This window comes from Gossypium hirsutum, chromosome D02, assembly GCF_007990345.1.
Source record: "Gossypium hirsutum isolate 1008001.06 chromosome D02, Gossypium_hirsutum_v2.1, whole genome shotgun sequence".
Classification (NCBI taxonomy): Eukaryota; Viridiplantae; Streptophyta; class Magnoliopsida; order Malvales; family Malvaceae; genus Gossypium; species Gossypium hirsutum.
In genome coordinates this window covers 57,087,650-57,115,143 of record NC_053438.1, presented here as the reverse complement: position 1 = coordinate 57,115,143, position 27,494 = coordinate 57,087,650, and the positions used below count along the sequence as shown (strand labels likewise).

At 33.2% G+C, this 27,494-nt stretch overlaps 1 protein-coding gene, 1 long non-coding RNA gene and 1 other non-coding gene across 3 annotated transcripts; all 3 read right to left on the bottom strand.

Moving 5' to 3' along the window:
• Positions 1 to 1,411: 1,411 nt before the first annotated feature.
• On the bottom strand, positions 1,412 to 2,618 carry LOC107907904 (calcineurin subunit B-like). The gene is made up of 5 exons (XM_041088343.1): positions 2,567 to 2,618; positions 2,398 to 2,477; positions 2,216 to 2,321; positions 1,755 to 1,960; positions 1,412 to 1,544 (listed from the first exon to the last, which is right to left on the bottom strand). The coding sequence occupies exons 1-5, from the start codon at positions 2,616 to 2,618 to the stop codon at positions 1,449 to 1,451; spliced, it is 540 nt and encodes a 179-aa protein (XP_040944277.1). The 3' UTR covers positions 1,412 to 1,448.
• Positions 2,619 to 3,531: 913 nt separating this feature from the next.
• Positions 3,532 to 4,405, bottom strand: LOC121214726 (uncharacterized). Its single transcript, XR_005910450.1, has 3 exons — positions 4,068 to 4,405; positions 3,803 to 3,960; positions 3,532 to 3,622 (listed from the first exon to the last, which is right to left on the bottom strand). It is a non-coding gene; the product is annotated as an uncharacterized lncRNA (long non-coding RNA).
• A 9,950-nt stretch (positions 4,406 to 14,355) lies between these two features.
• On the bottom strand, positions 14,356 to 14,462 carry LOC121215082 (small nucleolar RNA R71). Its single transcript, XR_005910814.1, has one exon. It is a non-coding gene; the product is annotated as a small nucleolar RNA R71 (small nucleolar RNA).
• Positions 14,463 to 27,494: the final 13,032 nt, after the last annotated feature.

Below are 27,494 nucleotides of genomic sequence, written 5' to 3'. Positions count from 1 at the left end.
CATTTGGCTTATTAAAATTGCACAACATGCGTACCAAACAATCAACAAAATTGCAATCGTTTGCACTGGGAGAAATCAATGTTTACATATTAATTAAGCAGGGGACTCGCATATGTTACCTTAGCCTATGTATTGGAGTTTAAATGTATTATATCAAACCACTCACCTTAGTTAATACCTCTTGCACAACAATGTCAAACAAGCTTTTCTTTCCCTTTCGCATTGCTCGTGAAACCTCCCAATGAATCCGAAACTTTGCATACACATTAAATACAATAAAATATCATTATTAACAGCCTTAAACTAAAAAAAAAGAGCATCAAAATCACCACTCTAAGCTCACTTTTCTCATACCGAAAATTTAACTAGTTTTGCCGAAATAGGTGTTTAACCACTCAAACTTTATCTCTAAGCCTTAATTTCGATTCTAATATTCCTAAATATCATCTAATTTAAAATTTAAACCTTTAATTCTACCTAATCTCATGAATTTAAAGTTTTCGAAAAAATCAAGCTTGTTTGAACACACAAAAGGGGGAAATTTGAAAGTCATTAAGGGTGCATTTGGTTCGCTGTATTGGATTGGAGGTGTATTGGATTAGAGGTGTATTGGGATTAGAGGTGTATTGGATTAGAGGTGTAATAGCTAATCCACTGTTTGGTTGAATGTAATGGAATAGAGGCGTAATAGTAATCTTGTGTTTGGTTGAATGGAATAGAGGTGTAATAGCATAATGGAAAAAACTAAAATGACTAGAATACCCTTAGCATAAAATTGTTTTGGTAAATGATTATTGTTATTGTTATTTAAATTTTAATAAGATTATTATTATCAGTAATAAATAATTTAATCATATTTTAACATAATTATTATTAAATATATTTTAATTAAAATATATAATTTATAATAAAATTCTTAATAATCAATATTCTTATATGAATTTACTCAAATCATAATATATGATACTATAAAATATAATTTGAAATAATTAATATTAAATATAGTTTTTCTAAATATAATTTAATATTTTTTCTAAATATTTTGTAAAAAGAAATAAATTTAGTGGCAAATTACTAGTGTTAAAAGTTAAATTAAGCCGCAAAGAAGAGTAATTTGTGTTAGTGAAAATTACATTTCTCTAAGATCCTATAAACTGTGGCAGCATATACTCATTGAAACATTTATAAATTCCAACTTTAAATATGAACTTATGGAAATCAAAGGCATTTATGCAGCAAGTATATTCTGCGAATCTAATATAAATTTGTTGCTTTATATTGAGCTTGTTAATTTTGAATAACTTTAACAGTTCCACACTCCTCAAAGTTTTACAAAACCTATGGCATTCCATTAACCAACAGCATCTCTCTAATGCTTCAAACAAACAACATCAAGTAACTCGTCCTGGAGCATACGACGAACCAAAACCGTTTCCCGATCGCTTTTGTCATGAGTCATCATATTCTGGATCTGCTGTACAATCTGCCAACAAACTGAAAATTAGTACCATAGCAACAAATTCACCATAATCGATTCTTCCATCCTGTAGAAGCAGAAAATCAAAACTTAAATCATCGATCAAAGGATAAAAAAGAAGACTTATTCCAACTGATAAAAGAAGTGCAATGAGGATCGAGGACCTGCAAATGTACTTAGACATTGTACCCTGCTATTACCATTTACTCTCAATCATATAAGAGAATAACTATAAAAATCGATGAAGCAAATCAGCTAGCTCGAGAATATGGCTTACATTATCTTGATCAACTTCTCTGATTATATCCTCGAGTAAAACATCTGTCATGTTATGCTCAACACAAGCTTGTTGAAGCTCATCAACTGTAATATACCCACTTCCATCCTTATCAAAGTATCGGAATGCAGCAACGAGATGCTCCTCACGCTCTAGTTTATTAGGGTGAACTGTTGCAGCTATGAATTCTCCATAAACATTGAAACCTCAAATGAACCATAAACAGAAAGACCCATTTTGTATTGCATTTTGTACTGCAATTTGCAAGTAAATGAATATATCAAATAATCATCATTATTTGATTTTCCTAAAATCATATAACAAGCAAGCAACATAACATAACAAGCATATAACAAGCAAGCATATAACCGTGATTAGCTAAAAATCATCCCTCGAGATCGACAGAGACTACTGCAGTAGATTACTCTCAGCACTCGGAACAATTAGCTAAAGATCCTCACTCGAGATTGACAGATAAAACCACAATCCAAACTTCAGAATCCCCTGACCAAAATCTACCACCAAGGAATCAGTTGAATCATAGCAAAACTCAGAATATACAACACCCTGAGAAACCAGAACAACTACCTAAACCCATGTTCTTCATACACATCTTCCTGCTATCAGAAACATTTAGTTACACCCAAGTCCCATAATAGAGATCCTCATCAAGGTGGCAAGTCAACCCACAAACAGTTCCTACATACAAATTCTGCCTAAGGACTGAAACACAAGTGAACTCTTGAAAGTAAGCAAGTCATAAATGAGATTAATAATTCCGATTCATTGTGCCAAAAATATGAAACTCTGACCACTCTCAAAATAAGCTATAGAATCCATGAGCATGGAACTGTCCTGATTCATGGCCTACCCTAAACCTTACCACTAAAAACCTAATCCTGAGACAGAATTATCAACAATTCTTGTCTTTATTTCCAAATACTTTACTTAGATAAGAATGCTTAATGATTATGTTAGCTGGACATCGATGCACATCTGATACACATGTAATTCAAGAAAAATGAATCATCACATAATTGAACAGCATGAAATTAGCAACTAAGAATTAATAAATGTTCATCAACAGACTTAATTTCTTTCCATTTATAACTTCTATGCTCAAAAAGAAGTTTGAGCCAAAAGTACGAAAGAAAAAAGACAATAACCGTAAGCCATTAACAACTTCAAGGGGCAAACAAGAAGATTTTCAGGATAATATAGCCATTAAGGACCAGTATGTGGTCAAATAAGTTGATAGCTATCATTAAAATTTGCCTATTAAGGTTAAAATTTGCCGCTTGATTAAAAAGAAAAGAAATTATGCAGGCAGCAAGTTAAAGTGAGTCACACTCGCACAAGAACAGACATACCTTATCTAAACCTAAATCGACCACTGTTCCCACAGAGCTTGTGTGTTTTTCCTCAAGTGTGACACCTATAAAGTTATCGCAACAAATGAAGTCAGCCAAAGATTCAATTTAGGCTCACCATTGATCAAGCATGTCTTCTAGTAGGCAACAGATTGCTAAGATTCCCCATAGAAACTTCACCCAAGTTCCTAACAATCTGGAACCTAACCTAACCTTATCATTTCTTTATAAAAGCATGTAACCTCAGTTTCCAATCAATTCCCCATACAAATTACATCCAAGCTCTTTACATTTAAAAAGCATATCAATTTATCTGTCCGCATCTATCCTTCCTACAATTCACCTTTTAACAATTATAGACCTAGTAAGAAACCTATAACAATTACAAAAGGCAGCAGCCAAACTTTACCTTCCCGGTAGGGAGCCCACTCATGCTTACGCAGATGATGTGGAGCATCAAGTGGAGGCAACATCTCAAATTTCAGCATAATAGATGGCCTAAAACAATAATTAGACCATTAAACAAATAAGAAATTAGGTTAAAAAAACTCATTGATCTGAAAAATAGTAGCAGCACGAGCAATTTGACTCGCCAACTGAAAGAAAAATGAGAAATTAAATGAAAATTTGTAACATAGGGTAGAAAGAGTGAAGAGAAACAGAGGGATTTTCCATTACTCGAGTGGCGAGCTCGAGAGACTGAGCGTTGTCGACGATAGAACCAGCGATGGCTACGGTGACAGTGGGGATATCGTCGGCTTTTTTGGTTTCACCGTTGGTTTCTTTCTACGGTGACAGTGATTCGAATCTGCTAACCTAGAATTAAGCTAAAGACACTACAAGGCAGCCATTGAAACTAATTACAGAGAGGAAAAGAGAGTTAGAAAAGAAAAGAAAAGAAAAGAGAGAGTTGAAACTCATTACAGTGATTCCATTCCTTTACCTTTCAGTTGCAGTAACCTGGAGACTGGTTGAGAAGAAGAAGGTCGACTGGTTGAGAAGGCAATCGAAAGAGTGGCAGAGCGAAAAAGAAAAGAAAGGAAACGGAGGGAACAAATCGGCAGCAAAGAGGCGTAATGGACTGGGAGGAAATCGGCAGAAAACAAAAGCAAAAAAATAAGGAAGGAAATCGGATGAAGGAACAGAAGAGAAACAAGGGGATGGGGGGAGGGCAAATCAGGGAGGTGATGCTCAATCGGTAGCTAATCTGGGCAAAGAGGGGGGAATAGAAATCGGTGGTTTTCACCGATTAAGAAGGTAATGGATTAGGTGCGTATTACCAATACATCAAACCAAACGACGTGTTACACCCGGATTAGGTGGGGCCCACCGATTAGGGGTGTATTGGCTATGCCAATACACCAAACCAAACAAGCTATAAAATTGGATACCGATTTGTCAAATTGAGTTCAAATACCTTCTATTTAGTTAAAAACAGATTAGAAATCAATCAAAAATAGCAGGTTTACTCATTATTTCAGATTTCACCATGTTGAACCAAAATTTGATTAAAAAGCTTTAAACCTTAAAAACTATCAACACACTCAGTTAAATTCCAAATTAGAAAAATAACAACCTTAATCTAATCATAATAAGTCAAGACATTACCTCAATTTAAAGAAAACAATAAGTTGTGGAGCTAATTCGAAGTTGAAGGTGAGAAGAACAATGAGGATTTAATGATTTTTCTTTAAAATTGGAAGGTGTTGAGGTGTTTGTATAGCTAGGAAATCACCAAGGATAAATTAATTTTGATAGAAAATATCAGATTTGAATTTGGCAACTTGTTTGAATGGAACCTGGGTGTTTTTAAAGGGGAAGAAGATGAACATTTTTTTTAAATTAAGGGGAAGTTGTCTTTTAAAAATTCCTAGTTTTTTTTATTTTTCAAATCAGTCCTTATTTTAATTAAAACACATTTTTCTCAATTATTTTCAAACCCGATTTTATTTTTAAAATCTGTTTTAAGTTATTTAATAATTGAACACCTAATCCAAATTTTCACCACCCAATTTTTAGACCCAATAATTATTTTAATATTTTATTATTACCATTATTATTTAATTAATCATTTTATCCTATTTTAATTTCTATGATGTTAAACCCAATTTTTCTCTCAAGACCACAATCTAATATCCAATTTTACTAACCTGATTTTTGAGATGTGACAAATTTATTTTAAAGTTTAGTGTGTGTTAGTGGTTTCTTTATTATTATCATTATTATTATAGTTTATTTAGAATGGGATTTTATGCTATTAAATTTTCTTAAGATAAAATGATTATTATTAGAATTATATTAAGATACTTATGGATCTTATTAATAATATCATTAATAAATTAGGATAATTAGGAGTTAAATGAAATAGTATTATTTTATATTCATATATTATATCAATAAAGCCTTAGTTCGGTTGACATCAATATTATTATCAGTATAGGAAGACGTGAACTTGAGCGCACTAAAACTTATTTATCTTCCTATTAGGGGTTGGGAACCAACTATTAAGTTAGATTAATCTAGAACTATTAAGTTTCTTTACTATAAATAATGAGTTAATTTGCATGAGAAAGGGACAAAAAACGAAAAAGAGAACACAAAAATTTCCACTCAAAATCAGATGTCCTTAACCCAAATTTTCCCTTCTCTTTTTCCATCTTTCTTCTCCTTAGTTCGGTCGTTGCACTGTTCCTACATCACCGTTGCCCGCCTCGATCGATCCGTTTGCTACTGTCCCAGCCTTTCGCCTGCCTCGACCCTTAGCTACTCATCGACGCAACTTTTTACCCTGAACAACTGTCTCAGCCCCGACGCCGTCGCTCCTACCCTGTCGTGCCTCCATCACCGCTGTCCCAAGTCATCGTACCCGTTTCATCCAACCCGTGTCAGGTAGCCTTTATTCATTCATTTCTTTTTATTTATTTATTATATAACATTATTTATTAATACTATTATTGACATTATTTTCTTCCTTTAGTGGTTGCTTTGCATTTCTTTTTTTTATATTTTATTTTGTATCTGCATATTATCCATCAGTCTTTTGGAGTTTTTGTTGCCAATAATCGAAGTGTTTTGGGTTCTCCGACTACAGAACGCGTCGATATAAAAAAGAGATGAAATTTTCATGTTTTATTTTATTTTATTTATTATTATATTAAAAAAATGACAATCCTAATCTCTTGCCTTTTCGGTTTAATTGGACTTTGAAAATTCAAATTTTAAATAAGGGCTTCCCATTTTATTTCTTCCTCGCCTTTTAAATGTCAAATTTAGTCCTTCAAATTTTTTTTTAAAACTCTTAAAATGCTGAAATTGCAAAATTGCTGGTCAAATAAATCTGTTCCTCATATTGTGGTTAATTCTAAGGTTCCGTAATCTTGGTAAAGTCAATTTTACTTCTAATTTTGTTTTACGTATGTATATGATATATTTCTCTTTATAGATATTTGATTGGTATGATTAATATTTACATTATAAGTATGGTTTATTTATAATTATCGATTTAAAGAATAAACTTGATGTATAACTCTTTTATGTAATAATTATATCTGATGATAAATTATTTCTTTAGGATAATAAGCATAATAAATTTATTTATATTTTCATGAATGTCTTGAGATTAATATTATTTTATGCACATTTATGCATAACCCGTGTATATTCTTATCTATTATTTTATAACATTGTTTGTATATTGTAATATGTATTTTTAAGTACATTTTTATGGATATAATTAAGTATATTTTTTCACTTATAAATTGGTGTATATTTTTATGTATAATTTATTTTATTATTTTTATTGAACACTATTAAAATTGTTTAAAAAATTAAAAGAAACTAGCATTTGTATACGTTTTTATGTATAATTGCATTTGTAATTTTTGCAATTTTTTTAAAAAATCTATAAATTGTGTATATTCTTCATATTTATCATGAACTGTTATTAAAATTATTGCATGTTGCTTTACCTATATATATATATATATTTTTTTCAAATAATATTATAGTTTATTTTTTATATAAATTCAAATTTGTATATTATTTAAAAATTGAAAGAAAATATCATTATCTATGATAGGTAATGATAATTAAAAATATTTTATTTAAAAACTAATTAAGAATTAAATGTTTGAAATCACATACAACGATTGTGTATTAGAAGCTAGTATATATAAAAACATGAGTTTAAAATTTTTTTTGAACTGACAATAATACTCGTTATATTCCATCATATTATTTAATTGGCATTTAAAAATAATTATAATCAATTTACAAAAGTGAAAAAAAATATCATAGTAGTTATATCAAAACAAAAGTTATGAAAATCATACTAAATTTAAATTTCTTATTTGAAAAAAATATTATAATCATATATGTGTTGGTTATTATTATTATTATTATAGTTTATTTAGAATATGATTTTATGTTATTAAAATTTTTTTAGGATAATTATTAGAATAGGGTGATTATTATTAGAACTATACTAGAATACTTATGGACTTTATTATTAATTAATTAAGAGGTAGATGAATTTATATACATATATTATTTTATTATTATTTTCTTAGACTAATTTAATTTAATTTAATATAAATAGTTTTTATTTATTTATTTATTTTTCAATTTTTATCTTGTAGATTAGTTAAATCATTAAGTTGCATTAATCTGGGATTTTTAAGGTGTTTTTACTATAAATAGTAAATTAATTTGTATGAAAAAGTGACACAAAAAAGAAACACAAAAAATCCCACTCAAAATTGGAGGTTCTTAACCCAAAATTTTTCCTTTTTTCTCTTTTTCCATCATTCTTTTTTCGGTTTGGCCGCTACATCGTTCCTACACCATCGTTGCTCGCCTTGGTCAATCCACGTGCTACCATCCTAGCCTCTCACTTGCACCGACCCTTCAATTTAATCGAAAGTTGAAATTTTAATTTTTATATATCTTCCTCACCTTGTAAAATATCAATTTTAATCCTTCAATTTTTTTTAAATCCTTAAAATTTTGAAATTGAAAAAGTGCCCATCAAATCACTTTGTTTCCCATATTGTCATTAATTATAAGATTTCGTATTTTATGATATCTCGGTAAAATAATTTTATTTCCATTTTTTTTAATTTTGACGTATGTATAAGATGTATATTGCTTTTTATGGATGTATGATTACTATGATTAATATGTACAGTATGTTGGTGTGTAGAACAATGAGCTTATGAGAAATTAACGAAGGTTTCAAGGTGTGTATTTTATAATTAATACGTACAGTATGTTGGTGTGTGGGGATAAAAATGAACTTATGAGAAATTAATGAAGACTTCAAGGTGTGTATCAACACCACTTTCTTTAAAGTTCTATTCGCCTCCACTTATATTATAGTGTCCAAAAGAGCTAATGCCAAATGACCTCGATGATACAATGAAGCCCAATGATTGTCTACGTTTTGCACTAATAGAAACAATTCACTGAGCATTGAGCGGAGTATAGCAAGAATATCAATTTTTATAAAAAATTCTATAGTAATTCTTTATAGAACAATCTAGGAATATAAAATTTCTTTATTTGATAATGTGTTTTGTTATAATAAATTAAATTATTTTTGAAGAAAAGCTAAAGTTGAACAAAAATTGGCAAAATTGTATTTCAAATGATGCCTAAGAGATATAATGTTGAACTTACTATTTTGAACTCTTAGAAAACTTTTTGAATCAACTTTTAATCAAGTTAAAATGATTTCAATTGATTTAAGTATTTTAGTAGTTGAAGTGTGGAAAATATTCAAGAAGTTTTGGATGGACATCCTCAAACCTCAAGCCACTTCAATAAGCCCTTCAACAAAGCTTGACAAAGATGATGAAGGTAAATGTGTTGATATTAAGGTATATAGATCCATGATTGGCACATTGCTTTATCTTGACACAAGTAGACCGGATATTATGTTTAGTGGTTGCTTGTGTGCTAGATATCAATCATGCCCTAATGAATCACATTTACAAGTCGTTAAGAGAATTTTTAGGTACCTTAGAGACACTCATAATTTAGGACATTGGTATCCTAGAGATTCATACTTTAGCTTGCATACTTTCTCATATGCGGATTTTGGAGGTTGCAAATTAGATAGGAAGAACACCTTCGATACTTCTCAATTCTTAGGTGACATGTTAATTTAATGGTTTTCAAATAAACAAAATAGTGTTGCGCTATCCACCATCGAAGCAAAATACATTTCCGTTGGTAGTTGTTGTGCTCAAGTTTTATGGATGAAACAAAAACTTAAGGACTATGGAATTGATGTAGATACCATTCTATCAAAGTGTTATTTGTCGCACTAAAAATCCTATCCAACATTCTAGAACTAAACACATTGAAATAATACATCATTTCATTAGAGATCATGTCCAAAGAGGTGATATTGTTCTAAAGTTTGTTGACACTTTGTATCAATTAGTTGATATTTTTACAAAACCATTAGATAAGAAAAAAATTGGACACTTAGGAGAGAACTAAGTTTAACCATCTTGCCTTGACTTTGTGTTTAATCTTTACTATGCACTTTGAATGATTTTTAAACTGTATATGATTTAAGATGTATTGAAAAAACATGCTTGCATGATTCCATGGTTCTTATATGCAAAAAGATAGAGGGAGTTTAAAGTGTTTGATTAATCTATTTTGACCATATTTGTCTAGCATAATTTATTTTTGATACCTTTGAACTTGCTTGATTGAACTTTAGTTGATTAACTTAGTCATTTTTTTATGAATTTGTAATACTCTATGAATCATATGAATTTCGCTTAATTCCTGCATTTTCATGCACATGAAAACATTAGAATTTATCTAAGAGTCAATTCAGGACTTTAGAGTACATTAGGACTTCAAAAATTGCTTTTTGGAAAATTACTACACTTGGAAAAGAGAATGGACATTTGGTATCGATACCTTTCTAAAATTATCGATACTTGATAAAAATTATCTATACCCATTTAAAAACATCGATACCTGTTGGGTTTTAATCATTCTTGCATCGGGGAGATTTCAAAATAATTTTAAAACCTTGAAACCATTCAAAAACCCTTTCAACTCTTACTTAAATTATTCACAAATCCTTCCACTTTTTCACTAAATCTTTACTCCAAAACACTTTCTAACACCATTGTATCAAGCTTTCCTCAACATTGCTTCAAGTTTTTCAATATTTCAACAATTTTGAGGTAAAACCTAAACTTTTCCTATTTTAAAATTTTATGAAATGTAGGTTAAAATCTTGAATTTTGATGAGATTTTAGGTTGATTTGGAATCTATAAATTGTGTATTATTGCAGGGGGTTGTCTATTTCTAAAAGTTTTCTAAAAAATTCGTTTCAAACCCTTGATAAAAATCCTCAACGAAATTTTTTACAAGCCCCTAAAAAGCGTCTAAGAACCGATGCCTCCTCTTCTAATCCTTCAAGTGGGTCTAGACCGTCTCTATGTGAGTATTTTCATTCCAAAGCAGAATGAGAACGTTTTAATAGAAAATTTGTGTCTAAGTGTGTTTGGGAGTCTAGAAAGCTAGATTTTGATATGTTAAAAACCATAAATTTCTCTTATCGTCCAAATTTTCGTGCTTGGGGTTTGATTGATTTCTTCAAAATTCACTCGCCTAATTACCTTAATCTTGTTCAAGTTTTTTTTACTCTAATGTCAAATTCGAACATGATGAGTTAGGCGAAACTGTTATTTCTATAAAATCATTTCTAATGAATACCTTGATTCGCCTAACATTAGAAGATTTTGGAAAATTTCTAAATTTATCCTTCAAAGGTGAATCCAATGAAAGAGGTGCCTACAACCTCGCTCTTTATATTGAGTCCAGATATATGTCCAAACTCAATATTCATGATCATGTCCTTCATCTTATCATCACTTGGATCCTTAGACCTATAAAAAAGCATGTCATCCTTTGCTCCATTGATTATTGGTGGGTCAATTGTGTACAATCCGATAGGTGTTCTGACCTCGCACTTTTATTGTTTAATGACGTAACTAAAGATATTGGGAGGGCAATGTCTACAAAAAACACCCTTTCTCATGGCACTTATTTGTCATACATCTTTAGGCAGTTAAAGATTAACACTAGTGGAAGCACCCTTATCATTTCTAATCAACATCTTAGTTATGGGGCCCTTCGTCATGCTAGTTACTATTTCAATCCTAACACCAAAGACTAGTTAAAGAGTGAACTTTCAGCAACTCATGAAGAAGATGATGTTGAAGGCGTTTACGAGGATGTTCTTGCACCAGAGCATGTTCCTCCACCGATTTCTCAACCTCATGTTGCTACATCCTCTTCCAACATCAACGTTTCCATTCTTGATGCCATTCACTCTTTGAGTAATGATCTTCGAGGATTTCGAGATGACATTAAATCTAGGCTTTCTTCGTTAGATTTGCAAATGGCTTCGTTTTTAGATCATCATCTTCCATTTTCTCATAATAATGATGATTAGGATAATCATTGCACTTTCATGCCATTTTCATGACATTTGCACTACTATTTTGTTTATTTCCTATAACTATGGTGTGTTGCACTTAGTGTTTATTTATCGTATATTTATGCCAAAATCTTATATGCTTGTTTATTCAAATGACTATGTTTTCTGTATAATTTGTCTTCTTGCACTTACATGCTATATACCTTACGCCAAAAGCTATATGAATTCTTGTTAATTCTTATTTCTAAATTCTTGAACTAACCATCTTTTCTCCTAATCTTTATTTGCTCATTTTTTACATAACAAGAATGAGAGAAAGCAAAGGTAAATTGTTGATAGTAAAGGTAAATTATCAACAAAGATAATTTGATTAATGATTGATATTGTGCTTAATTGAAATTATACAAATTATATAAATTTAGTGACCATTCTTTTTCTAAGTAAAGATGAATTTCAAACTTTCTCTTAAAAGTTCACTAAGCCTTAAATTGAAAATGACTTTTATAAAGGGGGTAAATTATTCAAAAACAAATTTACCAAATATTTTGTTATATCAAAAAGGGGGATATTGTTATACCAAGCTTTATGATAATGTGTTTTGATATAAAAAAATTAAAATGTTTTTGAATAAAAGATAAAGTTGAACAAAAATTGACAAAATTGTATTTCAAATGATGTTTAAGAGAGATAATTTGAACCTACTATTTTGAACTCTTAGAAAAAATTTTGAATAAACTTTTAATCAAGTTAAAATGGTTTCAATCGAGTTAAAATTGCTTTAAAACAAGTTAGTATTGCTCCAAGCCAAAAAGTATTGATGCTTTTTGCCAATATCGATAGTTTTTTAATTTTATCGACACCTCTCTAAAAATCGATACTAAAATGGCATTATGACTTTCAGACAATCTAGCCAAGTATCGATCCAGTATCAATACCTTTTAATTGGTATCAATATATTTTCTTTGGTATCGATATCTCTGGCTCCAATGGTTATCAAATTTTGCATTAATTTCTAAAATTTTTTATACTTTGTTAGCAAGTATCGATACTCGTGGTTACAGGAGAATTAAATGTATTGGTTATTTCATCCCCAATGGCTCTATTCATTTCTCTAACAACCACAACGGTTGGAAATCAATTAGGAGGTATAAATACCATCTTTCAAAGGCCTTACAACAACAAGAGAGATTATTAAGCTTAAAGTTCAATAAAAAACAACCTTGTGTTTTTTATTCTCAACAATTTTCTAATACACACTTGTGAGCTTTCATTATATTCATTCACCTCAAGTGTTTCTCTTTATATTGTGTTTAATTTGCAAACACTCTGATCTTGTAAGGGTTATTTCTTAGCTTGCTTATTTGTTATTCTCTTTAAGAGGTTTGAGTCTTAAGGTTTGGGTAGAAACTTTAACGGAGTTGCAATCTTAATATTTGGGTAGAGATCTTAAGGGAGTTGTAAGATTAAAGCTTATCCTCAAAGGTTGTTGATAAGCGACAAAAGTAACATATTCTAAGCCCGTTCTTAATTCGTTTTTGGATGATTATTCATGCAAAATGGTAAATTTTATGCTTCTACTTCTTTGAATTCATGTTTTTATACTTAGGTGAGCATTTGAGAGCAAATGGAGCAAAAAATAAGTAAAAATCAGACAAAAAGAGTAGATTTTAGGAGGCACACGGGTTGGGCCTTCCCACACGAGTTAGACACACGACCATGTGAGCCACACGGGCTAGACACACGACCATCTGCCAGACCGTGTCGATTTTGCAACTTCTCAAACACGTGGAAATACATAATTTTTAGGCTTTATAAGCATTATAAAGTCTATAAATACCAATTAGAAGAAGAGATATGAGAGCCATCAGATAATATTAAAGAAAACAACTCAAAGAACACTATTGAAGCCAACTTTGAAGCAAATTTCCGTCAAGATCAAAGACATCCTTTTAATTTCCTTTGAAGTTTTTATGAGTTTCTTTATTTCTTGTGGTTATTCTGACTTTGAGATGTTTTTATTCAGAATTATGAACTAATTCCCTAGATACCTAGGGAGGATGAAATCTATGATGAATTCTCTTATTTGATTTCTGTTTTATGCGATAAATACTTGATTTTTGTTTTCAGTTATGTGTGCTTATTTCTTATTTTAATATTTTTGGAATATTAATTCATGTTTAATGTGCTTAAATCAGAGGAGGAAACGTCCATGCTTAAGAGTAGATTTAGCATAATTGAGTGGAGTTGCATGCAATCCTAGAAATAGAACGACATAAATCTACCAGATTAGAGTCAAATCTAATAAGGGAATCCATAGATCAAGGTAATGCGATAATAGGGGTTTTAATTAGAAAGACATTTCAATTTATCAACCTAGAATCAGTTGCTCTTACTCTCAAAAGAGATATTGGCATAATTTAGGTATTTCTACGGATCAAGATACCAAGTGAATAAATCATTTAAATCAGATTCATAATAATAGATGAATTATAGGTGGATTCTTTCCTAGGTATTGTTTCTCTCATTGGTTTAAAACCAATTTAGTAATTTTAGTTTAAAACCAATCACTTCAATTTGTCGACTAAATAATAGGAAAATGATAATTACTAATACTTTAGTAATATATGGTTGTTTCCATTCTCGTTAAGGAACAAAGCAAAATAGTGGTTAAACTCTTTACCACGAGGTTCCATCACTATATGGGCTCAAATGATTGAGAAGTTTCTTCTAAAGTACTTTCCACCGGCTAAGACAGCTAAGTTGAGGAATGACATCTCTTCCTTTGTTCAGATCGACTTAGAGACATTATATGATGCATGAGAGAGATACAATGACTTATTGAGAAGGTGCCCTCATCATGGGCTACCTTTATGGTTGAAAGTTCAAACCTTTTACAACGGTTTGAATCCCTCAACTAGGCAGTTAATTGATGTAGCAGCCGATGGTACACTAAACAATAAAACATCCGAAGCAACTTATGAGTTTGTAGAAGAGATGGCACAAAATAATTATCAATGGCAAGTCATGAGGACAAAGCCGATGAAAATAGTCGGTGGTTTTAATCTAGATGTAGTCACCATGTTATCAAACCAAGCAGAAGCACAAAATAATAAAATTGATGGTTTATATTTTTCTACGCAGGTAATCTGGTGATGTAATGCGATGCAAATGGAGGAGGAATGAATAATCCAGAATGTTTACCCTTCGGTCCTAGCATAGAGAATGAGCAAATTAATTATATAGGTAATAATTCTAAACTTCAAAATAACCTTTATAGTAATAATTATAATGCAGGTTGGAGGAACCATCCCAATTTCCCTTAGGGTGGTCAAGGAAATCAAAGAACACAACCACCTTCAAGCTTCCAGCAACCTTATCAGTAAGAGAAAAAGCTGAACCTTAAGGAGATGTTGCCAAAGTTTATCTCGATGTCAGAAACTCGCTTTTAAAACACTGAGGCAGCACTGAAAAATCAGCAAATGTTGATTCAAGGACTCAAAAATCAAATAGGTCAACTTGCTAAATTAGTTTCAGAAAGACCACAAGGTAGGTTGCCTAGCAATACTGAAACTAACCCAAGGGAGCAGCTTCACACAATTACTGTTTGAGACGTGGAAGTTGAACTTGAATAAGAACCGAGGCAATAAGATGTGGTGAATAATGATGAGGTTAAGGAAGGTAAGAAAGAAGAAAAGCTGGTTGTCAAAGAATACAAACCTCGAGTGCCATATCCTAACACGTCTAAGAGAGACCACATGAACGAACAATATGGTAAATTCGTTAAGCTTCTAAAAAAATTACATTAACTTACCGTTTGTTGAAGCTCTTTCGCAGATGCCAAATTATGTCAAATTCTTAAAAGAGTTGTTAACAAACAAGAGGAAGATAAACGACTCATCGACTGTGGAGCTCAACATAGTTTGCTCGACCATTTTCCAAAATAAACTACCTAACAAACTAAAAGATCCAATAAGTTTCACTATCCCTTGTCTCATTGGTAGTTTAAATATTGATAATGCTTTGGCTAATTTTGGGGCCAGTATTAATATCATGCCCTACAAAATGTTTAAATAACTAGGTCTTGGGAAACCCAAACACACTAGGATGAGTATTCAATTAGTGGATAGAACTTTTAGATATCATAAGGGTATTATTGAGGATGTACTCATGAAAATTGATAAATTCATATTCCCCGTTGGCTTTGTTGTTTTAGATATGGATGGGGATAGTGAGGTACCTTTGATCTTAGGTCGACCATATTAAGCCACTGCTAGGACTATTATTGATGTTGGTACGGGTGAACTTGTGTTTCGTGTAGGTGACGAAAAGATTATTTTCCAAGCACGTGAGTTTGTGGGAGTCTCTAGGGATCAAGATGATTTTAAATGTTCTGTAAATGTTAGTAACCATGTGGCTCAACCTTCTTTGCAAGAAATCCCTCGTGAAAACTCGATGGAGCTATGCTTTAGTCAAGGTAACAGAAACATAACAACTTATGAAGAGCAAATGGTGCAACTCTATGAACTAGATGAATGGCGAACACATGTCAAGGAGAAATAAAAAAACACGATGAAGAGACAAAGTGACGCCATGATGAGCATGTGACTGGAACGAACCAATTTAAGGTTGGGGACAAAGTACTGCTGGACAAAATGAATCCATGAATTGCTTTCGGAGCTTAAGTCAAATGGATTGAACACATTTACGGTATTGAATGTCTTCCCCTACAGTACAGTCAAGGTAACACATTCTGAGTTCGGCACATTTAAGGTAAGCATTACTTGACTCAAACCGTATCTTGAAAATAAAATTGATAACGAGAAAGAGGAGCTCAGCTTTGCGAACCACCATAACTGTGCGCAAACAAGGTAAGTCAAGCTTAAACTCTAAATAAATGCTTTTCGGAAGGCAACCCGAGTGTTTAAATTTTGTTAATTATTTTAATTTTATTGCATGTTAATTGAGATTTCTAATTAAATTAATTAAATAAAAATAAAAAAATGTTTTGAACCCATACGACCTAGACACACAGGCGTGTCCCAGGCCGTGTGCACGATGGGGTAATCAACAGTGAGTTACATGGCCTAGACACACGGCGTGTCCCAGGCCATGTGCATAATGGAGCAAATGACAAAGAGTTACACGATGTGAAGACATGGCCGTGTAGGTAACACGACCTGAGACTTATTTTTTTCCAAATTTCAATCATTACACGGCCTGAGGTGGTCCACACGACTTGGAGACACAGGCCATGGCACACGGGCGTGTCCTAGGCCGTGTGAGTCCTGGGACTTATTTTTTTTCCATACTTCGATCATTACACTGCTTGAGGTGGTCTATATGGCTTGGTGACATGGCCGTGTGGCACTGGACATACGGGCGTGTCCTAGGTCATGTGAATACTGTAGTTAATTTTTTAATTTTAATTACAAGTCAGTGAGTTACATGGGCAATAGACACGACCGTGTATGAGACATGGCTTGTCACACGGGTGTGGTAGAAGCGAATGTATAGCACACACGGCCTGGCACACAACAAGACACACGGGCGTGTCCGAGGTCGTGTGAAGATTGAGTTTTGAGTTTTAAATCACACACAGCCTGAGGTAGTGTCACACGGGTGTAGGATATAGCCGTGTAGCCCAACACGGGCCTTTACAAGATCGTGTCCCCTTTTTAACCCAAACCTTAGTTTGTTTCCTTTTCATTTTGTCTTCTTCTTCTTTCCTCCACCAACCTGACGCCGCTGATCGCCATTCACCGTCTAAGCCCCCCAATTGTCGTCTTAGCCCTTCCCCTTTCCTCTTTCTTTTCCACCTCTCCACCGTCCACTAAGCCGCTCCCAACCTTCCCCTTTCTCCTTTATTCTTTCTCATTTCCTCTTCCTTTCTATTCCCCCTTCCCCCACCTCCGACCTTTCTTCCTCCTTTTGACGCAGCCATCCGTCCCCTCTTCGCTCTTCTCCCTCTCTTTTTTTTCCCTAACCCCCACTTTGTTTCACCTAACTTAACCACCCCTTACCCACTCTCCTTCTCCCCTCAGCGACTAGCCCCTTTTCATCGTTGTTCGTACTCGTGTCGGCCAACCGAACATGACCACGCGCACCCCCGTAGAAACTCCGATCACTGCACCACCGTCAGTTTCCCCCATTTTCCCTATATTTTTATTTTCTTAAATTAATTAATTTATTTTATTCTTATGCTTAATTTAATTTAATTTAATTTTATTTATGCTATTTAGCATTTATTATTATTTTTAGTATTATTTTATATTATTATTCCTACTACCTTTAGTTTTATTGTTTCTATTATTGTTATTAATCTTATTATTACTTTTATTCTTATTTTGGTAATGCCAGTTTATGTTCTTCTTGTTATTATTATTATTATTTATTATATTTTTACTTACTTTTCTTTCAACATTCGTTCAATTATTTTGCCGATTAGTGTTTAGTCTTGTGATTTTAATTTTGGTTTGATTCAATATTCAATTTGATTAGGTTCATGATGTCAATTCGTGATTTTACATTGAATACTGAAATTGTTATTTGGTCATATTTTCTTGCAGATACACCATGACGAACATTAGAGGCAAATCTAATGTCGCCGTTCCTGTTTCAGAAAAGCGGAAGACTCCAGGCGCGACATCTTCCTCGGGCCCTTCCGCCGATGCACGCCATCCATGTTTTCAATTTTCACAGGGTCCTCAGGGGGACCTCTATCAACATCTTCAACAGAGGCCACTGGGATTGGGCCGTTGTATTGATTGGGCCGCTTTCAAGCATATTCAATTAGCTGATAGAGTGCGAGCCATCATTACTACAACTTCTTGGGACTAGTTATTTTCTATCGTTGAGCCCACCTATTCGGAGCTGACCTTGGAGTTTTGTTCGACATTTGTCCTTCAGCATGTGATGTCGAGCCATGATGAGCCAGGCACTAATACTTTTTGACACGTCGGAACGACACGTCATCTGAGCATATCAAAATTTGGAGCTGCCTTAGGACTTTATACTGCGGAGTTCATGAGTGCCGAGGGTTTCCTCACTTTATACCGATACATCCATTATTCGTTGTCTCTATGTTGGATAGAGTTTACGGCTAGCACGACGCCCTATGACCTGAGTTGGTCGAAGGCGACTTCATTTTCTTCGGTCTTACGCTATATTCATGACATATTGGCTCACACATCGACCGGTCGACGGGAGAGTACCGGGGTCATTGCTACATTTGACGCTTGCTTCCTGTGGAGCATGGCAACGGGGCGCACCCTCGATCTTGCCTACTTCATCGCCCTTGCTTGCCGCCATCAGACATAATATAGTCGGAAGGGTCATATATGCTTAGGCCCTTACATGACTCACCTCACACGACACTTCGACCTCCTCGACACTCCGGAGCAATCCTCCTCCTTTACACTAGTCGGATGATGAAGCAAATATGTGGGGTGGATCCTCCTCGATACCGATTATCTCATTTTGACCCTCAGGATGAGCCAGAGGACTTCACAAATGATGCCCCTTTCCACCACGAGGATCCACATTATCATCCACCTCCGAGTCACCGTACTACTACTTCTGCTGCTACCCTCGCAAACCTCTCTGAGTGGTTCACTCGTTTCGAGTGACATTATTTTGAGCGATTCGATAGTATTGATGCGACTTTGCAGTAAATCTGTCAGCACCTCCACATATCTTCTTCAGTGCTGACACCTCACGATCCCGATGCCTCTGACGATGAAGATCACTGATTTTATTTCTTTTCACTTTTATTTTTATCCTTTTTTATTTTTTGTTTTTAGTTTTTTTAATTTTATTTCTTAGACTTTTTTAGTTTATTTTTCTTTTAAAATTTATTTTTATTTTTATGGATTATTTCTAATTGAGTTTGTAACCTCTTAATCTTCTTCATTATTTGTGTTTATTTTCTTAGTAGTTTGCTCGTAACCATGCACTACATTTAGATTTGCCTACGATTTTTGTTTTCACTATTCTAGCGATTTCATCCATATTCAGGGCAGTTTCAGTTTTCTCCCTATCATATGATATTCTGCTTATTCTTTGTTTATATCTGTTTGTACATTGAGGACAATGTACATCTTAAGTGTGGGGAGGTTATTTGTATTATTATTAGAAAATCCCTGAATTATTTCTTGTGTTTAAGTATTATTCTTGTACTTTTATTAGGGTGAATTATTTTTAATTTGGGATTTTTATTGATGTTGTTTTGGATTAATTTGAAGATAGTCGTGCATTGGTTGATTTAAACTTTAGGTCATGAGAGAATCAAATTTGATAAGTTAATTTTTAGAAATTAAAAATTTGAGGTTGTTTCCCTGAATTGAGGTACTATCTTGAAGTTTTAAATTTGCAAGTTTGACATTAAAACCATGATTTTTTGTGAGATTTTGAGCCTTTAGAGCATACATTCTTCATGCTCATTCTATTATTGGTTATGAGTGTGTCAACTTGATTTGTTATTCTAGAACTTGCTTCGATTATACATGTCAAGACCGCACATTTGATTTGATATACTGAGATGATAAAAGGCACTTAGGTTTAGCCCACTTAACCTGTAAAAAGCCTACCTTTTTATTTAATCCTTAGCGAACCCCGTTGAGCCTATCACACCTTTTCTTGATTAACCCATTAATGTTAACTCATGACCCATTTTTTCGTTGTGACTTTCTCCCATTTTATTGACTCTTTTTTTGTCGAGATTTGACTTGGTTAGTTGCCTAACTATGTTTCTTTTTTTGAATTGCTGAATTTTCTTTCTTGATTCTTGATAAAAAAGAGACAAAATATATATTGATTTTTAATTAGTTATATGTTGATTGAGCTTGAGTAGTTAAATTCGTATTTTGAGAAGAAGCTTGGCTTTGTTCTTGAATAGTTTTGATTGATGCACTTGTTTTTAATTCAACTTTTGTTTATTTTTTCTTCTAGTTTGGTAATTTATCAACTTGATCTCGATTATAACCGACTTTAGTGACATTTCTCCGCACCCGTAACCTAAGCCCCATTACAATCTCTTAAAGACTTTTTGATTGGTGTGCCATATCATTTTATAATGGTGGAGATTTGATTTTCAAGCAAGCTTATGGTAATGACATTTCTTGTTTGACTGTTGAATGCATACTTCTTGAACCTTAAACACTTTGAGTGCTTTGAGTGAATGTTTAGTGAGGATGTCAATTCTTGTTGATCTTGAATTAAAGGGAATTACTTAAATAAGGGGAGACACCTATGTTTTCATACTTTAAAATTTTTGACTTAGATTGTTTGAATCTTTAGTGCCCTTTTAGTCGAATTTCATTGCATGATTGATTACAAATTATTTTGAAACGTTATTAATGAGAATTACAAGTTGAGAAAGATTAACTTTAATGTGAGTTGAGGATTTTTCTTGAGGACAAGTAAACGTTAAGTGTGGGGATAATTGATAAGTGATAAAGGTAACATATTTTAATCCTGTTCTTAATGCATTTTTAGATGATTATTCATTCAAATTGGTGAATTTTATGCTTCTATTCCTTTGAATTCATGTTTCTATACTTAGGTGAGCATTTGCGAGCAAAATGAGCAAAAAATAGAACAAAAAGAGTAGATTTCAGGAGCCACACGGGCTGGGCCTTCCCACATTGGTTGGACACACGACCATGTGAGCCACACGGGCTGGAAACATGGCCATGTGCCAGATTGTGTCAATTTCACAACTTACTTCCCAAACACGCAGAAAAACATAATTTGTAGGCTTTGTGAGCATTCTAAAGTCTATAAGTACCAATTAGAAGAAAAGATATGGGAGCCATCAGAGAATGTAGAAGAAAATAACTCGAAGAACACCATTGGAGCCAACTCTGAAGCAGATTTTCATCAAGATCAAAGACCTTCTTTTAATTTCCTTTGAAGTTTTTATGAGTTTCTTTATTTCTTGTGGTTATTTTGACTTTAAGATGTTTTTATTCAGAATTATGAACTAATTCCCTGGATACTTAGGGAAGATGAAACCTATGATGAATTCTATTATTTGATTTCTATTTTACGTGATAAATACTTGATTCTTGTCCTCAGTTATGTGTGCTTATTTCTTGTTTTAATATTTTTGGGATATTAATTCATATTTAATGTGCTTAAACTAGATAAGGAAAAGTCCCTATTTAAGAGTAAATTTAGCATAATTGAGTGGAGTTGCATGCAATCCTAGTAATAGGACGACATAAATCTATCAGATTTGAGTCAAATCTAATAAGAGAAGCCATAGATCGAGTGAATGCGATAATAGGGGTTTTAATTAGAAAGAAATTTCAATTAATCAACCTAGAGTCAGTTGCTCTTATTCTAGAAACAGATATTAACATAATTTAGGGATTTCTACGGATCAAGATACCAAGTGAATAAATCGTTTAATTCAGATTCATAATAATAGATGAAGTCTAGGTGGATTTTTTCCTGGTTATTGTCTCTCTCATTGGTTATTATTCGGTTATTTTCCTTATTTGTTTTTTGTTGAGTTATTAGTTAGATTAATTTTGTAATTTTAGTTTAAAACTAATCACTCCAATTTATTGGCTAAATAATAGGAAAACGGTAATTACTAATACTTTTAGTCCTTGTGGATACGATATCTCTACTCACTATAATTATACTATTTATTGATAGGTGCACTTGCCTTCATCGTATTTTTAGTTAGTTACGTGAACACACATCAATTGTCAAATTGGTGAATTTGAGAAAATCCTTAGTTGTGAAAAGCTAAGGTAGTGGAGTAAGCAATTGGGGCCGAATCACTATATATCGTCGTATTCATTGTCTCTATTTATTCTTTTTGCTTCTACAAATTTTTAAGAGGCCAATTCACCCCCTCTTGGCGGTTACGGATTGATTAATCGAGCTAACACATATAAATGAAATTTTACTCCTATTTATAAGAGTTCTCGTGTCACACAAATATTTTAACAATAAACATAATCATTTAGTAGATGTATCCTTGAATGTGATAACTCTTTTAACATAATCATTTTACTCCTATTTTTTGAATTTAAGAGACATAATTCATCACTATGAAATGTGATAACTCATAGTTAATAACTAAATGATATATCTTTTAGTTACTTGTAACTTTTCATTTATAACTATTATAACACTATATATATATTGAAAATGTTCCAACACAGTAAAAGTCTGGGTTTTTTATAATTGTTGATTTATAAAATAAACTTGCAGTATGTTTGGTTAACTGTAATGGTAATACATTACAACCCAATTTAATGGGCCCATCACCAAACCATTGTTTGGTTGGCTATAATAGTTATTACAACCATATTTGTTACAAGATTATTCAGCGTGAAAATGCATCAAACCATTCCATGCTCCCTCACTGAATGGTGATTCAAGAAACGGGTGGAATAAAAAATTAGAGAAAGGTTTCAATTTTACCCTCACCATTCTCCTCTTTTTCTCTCAGTCTAAAATCCCCAACTCATATCTTTTCTTTCTCACGCCTGAAATCCCCAATCCCCAATTGATTTTTTTTATTCTTTTTCCCTCCACTATTGTAAACTTTATTTCTTCTTCACTTAATTTAAAATTTTATTTTTAATCTCATTTCCTCCTAACCGTAATAACTTAATCCATTTAAAGAAGGAAGTGAAACGTTTTTCGAATAGCCTCGTAGGATCCAAGATCTGGTAAGTTTTAATTCGAACTATCTTTTTTTCAATGTTTCTTTACGTGTTTTTCAATTAATATCTATTTTTCAATTTTTCTTTTTCGATTGTAAAAGTAAATGTAAAACTTACCCTTGTTCAAGTAATTTGGCTTTGCAGGAAGAGCACTGAGATTTCATTCTATTTGTATTAGATTGAAAAAACTTACCCTTCTTTGATATTTGGGCTCTTTGTCTCACTGTTTTCTCCAACACTTCCAGTAAAGCTTTCTTTCTCTGTTTTCTTCATTTTCTTAAATATTTAATTTTTGATGTTTGGTTTTCCATGAATTTGATGATACATTTTAGGAAAAGATCGCTAACTCCGACAATAACAAATCATTTTAATTTTTAAACAGAAGAAAGAAACTTTATTTTTATAAGCCATAGAGAGACAATGTGCTATTGTTGTGTGTGTGCCTAGTGTTTGTTTGTCTATTTAAGGTAGATAAAGGTATCTTCAAATACCCAGATTAAAAATTATGGGAAAAAAATATGTAATTTGGGATCCCAATGTTTATAGATTTTGAGGATTCTTATAGGGAAAAATGGAAAAAAGAATTTAGTTAATGTGCTAATTTGGTATTTAGCTTAAATTAATGGAATATGTTTGCTACTTTGAATCTATTATCTAAGATTTTCTAGTTCTTTTTTCTAGAGGTGTATTGGATTTGTTGGTTTTTTTATTTAATTTATCATTTTATTTGCATTGAATTTGAGATTCTTGCTTGATAGTCCAATGCTGATTATAGATCTTATTTGAAATTTGTCTTGGTTGATGAGAAGGAATGAGGGTTGAGGAGAGTGCAAGATTCATATTTGTACCTTAGTCAAAGTAGAAAAACCAAGAATGATACGAATTTGAAATGTATTAGTTTGTAAAAATATGGACAAATCTAAAATTATAAGGGAATGGTGGATGAATTTGGTAAGAGTGCAATGGATTTCAGTGGCGCCATTGCCCAAGAAAGATTTTGGATGTATGAAATGGAGTAAACAAACATAAAAGAGATTTGGGGTATTTGAGAATTTATTTGTAGCTTCAGGTATGGTTCTTTTAAGTGCATGTACTATGTTGGCAGCAAAGGGGTCACTGGTGGTTTCAAAGAAGGAAATTTAGTGAGGAGGATGTAAATCTTAATTCAAGTTTGAACACATGGGGGAACTATTAAATCACAGATCTTTAAAAGGAATTGGTTTGGTTTGGTTTGCTTATAGATAGTCCAAAAGTAGAGGTGATAATTAATTTGGCATGAAGTGGAAATTTGCTGTTTTTAGTTACTTTTCAAGTTTTCATATCATACTAGTTTTCTGTTTCTTTCTTTCACAAGGCTTCTCAATTTGCTGCAACGATTAAGCTATTATGTATGTGTTCTGTAATCGTAAATATGTTTATCTCGTCTAAGACTAAACAAGTCTTTTGTGATCTTTAGATGTCTGTTGGATCTAAGACTAAAACGATTAAACAATTAACGTTAGCTTCCCATGCATATTTTTATTACTATGGGTTTATGTTTAATGTTTAAAGCTTACACCATTTTTATTATTTCCTATAATATCAACTATTGTCAAATCTTAGCTTAAATCAGTTCTATGCTCTCTTTCTTTTTTAGCTCAAATCATTTGGCCTTATCTCCATTTCACTTAAAAAAGTTCATGTACTATTAATGTTTCAATCTACCTCATTTATTAGCATTATAGATGAATTTACTATTTTATCTTAATTGCCTGAAATAGTTGTCTCATGTTCAAATATATATCATATATTCTTGTCCTGCTCTATATGGTCCTTAATATATTTATATTCTTCATATATATAATTAGTTTATTTTTTAATTGATTTGCAGAGCGGTGGTGGGAGAAATAGGTAGTAAAAATTTAGTTTTGAAAATAATTCCATCAATAGTGCAAGTGAGCGTTAAAGTGACCCAAGAAACAACTCAATATTTCTTATAGATGTTGGAAATCAACACCATTACATCCCCCAATGAATTTGTACCAATCTTAACACCGGTCATGGAGTGTGATCAACAAATTCATGTTTCTACCATTTGTGGGTGTATAAGTTTGAACTTGTATTGTAATAAAAATGTAATCTATGGAGTAAAGTGGTTCAAGAATTGATCCCCTTTTGTGTCTTGAGATTAGGATCTCATTAGGATTCCCCTCCTTCCCTTTTTCTCCCTCCTTTCCCCCTTTCCCCCTTCTTTCATTTGTTTATTTTCTTTCGTTTATTTATTTACTTTCTTTTTATGCGAAACCATTAAATTTAGTGTATATAGATATAGATTCTTATATTGAAGGGTTTTTACCTATTTTCTTGTTTGTGATGAAGCTTGGGTGAAACTAAGTGAGGTCCGAACCGACTGATGTTGAAAAATCAACGGATAAGTTGTGGTTAGGGGTGAAATGCCACTCGAACCTAGAGCTAGTTGGTTCTCCTCGAAATGCGTTGAGGCATAGCAGTTGACTGGACATTTAGGGGTAAAGCCTTGTTTTAGTGCGGGCTGCGAGAGTGGTACCAGATTAAAGCAAACTCTGAATACTAGATATAACCTCAAAATAATGGGGGTCGAGGTCGGCTAGTGAGACGATGGGAGATAAGCTTTATTGTACAGAGGGAAACAACCTGGATCACCAACTAAGGCCCCTAAATAATCGCTAAATGATAAAAGTGGTAGGGGTGTAGAGACAACAATTAGGTTTGTCTAGAAGAAGCCACCCTTGAAAGAGTGCATAATAGCTTTCTGATTGAATGCTGTTGCGCCGAAGATGAACGGGGCTAAGCGATCTACTGAAGCTGTGAGATGTAAAAATGTATCGGTGGGGAGCATTCTACCTTAGGGGAAAGCACCCGCGCTAGTGGGAGTAGACGAAGCGGAAGCGAGAATGCCGACTTGAGTAACACAAACATTGGTGAGAATACAATTCCCTAAAAACCCAAGGGTTCCTCTGCAGGGTGAGTATTCCTATACTACCTCTTGTTGGTCCCGAGGGACAAAGGAAGCTAGGTTAGCCGAAAGATGCTTATTGGTTCAAGGACGAAAGGTGCCCTTGCCTTTTCAGGGTAAGAAGGGGTAAAGAAAATGCCCCGAACCAATGTTCGAGTTCCAGGCACTACGATGCTGAAGTAAACCATGCTATACTCTCAGGAAAAGCTCAAATGACCTTCAACAAAAGGGTACCTGTACCCAAAACTGACACAGATGGGTAGGTAGAGAATACCTAGGGGCGTGAGATAACTCTCTCTAAGGAACTCGACAAAATAGCCACGTAACTTCAGGAGAAGGGGTGCCTCCTTACAAAGGGGGTCGCAGTGACCAGGCCCGGGTGACTGTTTACCAAAAACACAGGTCTCCGCTTAGTTGTAAGACCATGTATGAGGGCTGACACCTGCCCAGTGTCGGAAGGTTAAGGAAGTTGGTCACCTGATGACAGGGGAGCCGGCGACCGGGCCCCCCCACAATCAAGACAATTGGCTAAATCTCGTGAAACCATTTCATAGAAGTTCATTGATATCTTCTTTTTATAAAGAAAATCCACTTTGATTCTTGAAAAATCCACATCACTTCTGCTTCTATTGTAACAAAAGATTCCCTTTTTATGTGGAAAAGGCCTGTATCAATAACTATGATTTTATGTATGGACAATTCCTTAATATCTTGTTCATTCGCAACAAAATATTTTCTTTGTATGGTGGTAAAAAAAATGCTTTTTTTTACGAGAGATACTATTTCACCTTCACCAATCAAGTCGCAGGGTAGCTTGCTGGAAACCTAGAGCTTTTACTTGATCCAGGATATGTGACGTATATGCCATTCCGAAGTGATCTATTAATCTGCTAATATGGCATTTAATGGCAGTTCCATCTATCACTTTATTGTGAAATACCAGATTAGCCCGTTCTGCCATAAATACCCCCTTATTCCGCTGAGTGGACGTCGCCAATGGGTTTGAGTCAATGATTAGAAAATTTCCTTTTTTCGATCTTGATTTTGGTAGAAGTCGGGTTAGTAACTGTGGTGCTAGTTTAACCAGAGAGAGTCGAATTCATATTGATGTCATTGGATTTATTAGCTTAGATACCATATGATTCTGAATCATATGAGTAGGCCCCAAAAAACCCTTATATAGCTTCTTTGATTTCTCGGTAAAGAGAGATATGACCAACAGTGGTTCGAATATATAT

Excerpts from the sequence above, each read along its gene's own strand:
- LOC107907904 (XM_041088343.1), bottom strand. The coding sequence starts at position 2,618 with ATGAATCAGGACAGTTCCATGCTCATGGATTCTATAGCTTATTTTGAG. Across the intron at positions 2,478-2,566 it reads TATAGCTTATTTTGAGAGTG|TCCTTAGGCAGAATTTGTAT; the intron begins GTCAGAGTTTCA and ends CTTGTGTTTCAG. Across the intron at positions 2,322-2,397 it reads ATCTCTATTATGGGACTTGG|GGTGTTGTATATTCTGAGTT; the intron begins GTGTAACTAAAT and ends CTGGTTTCTCAG.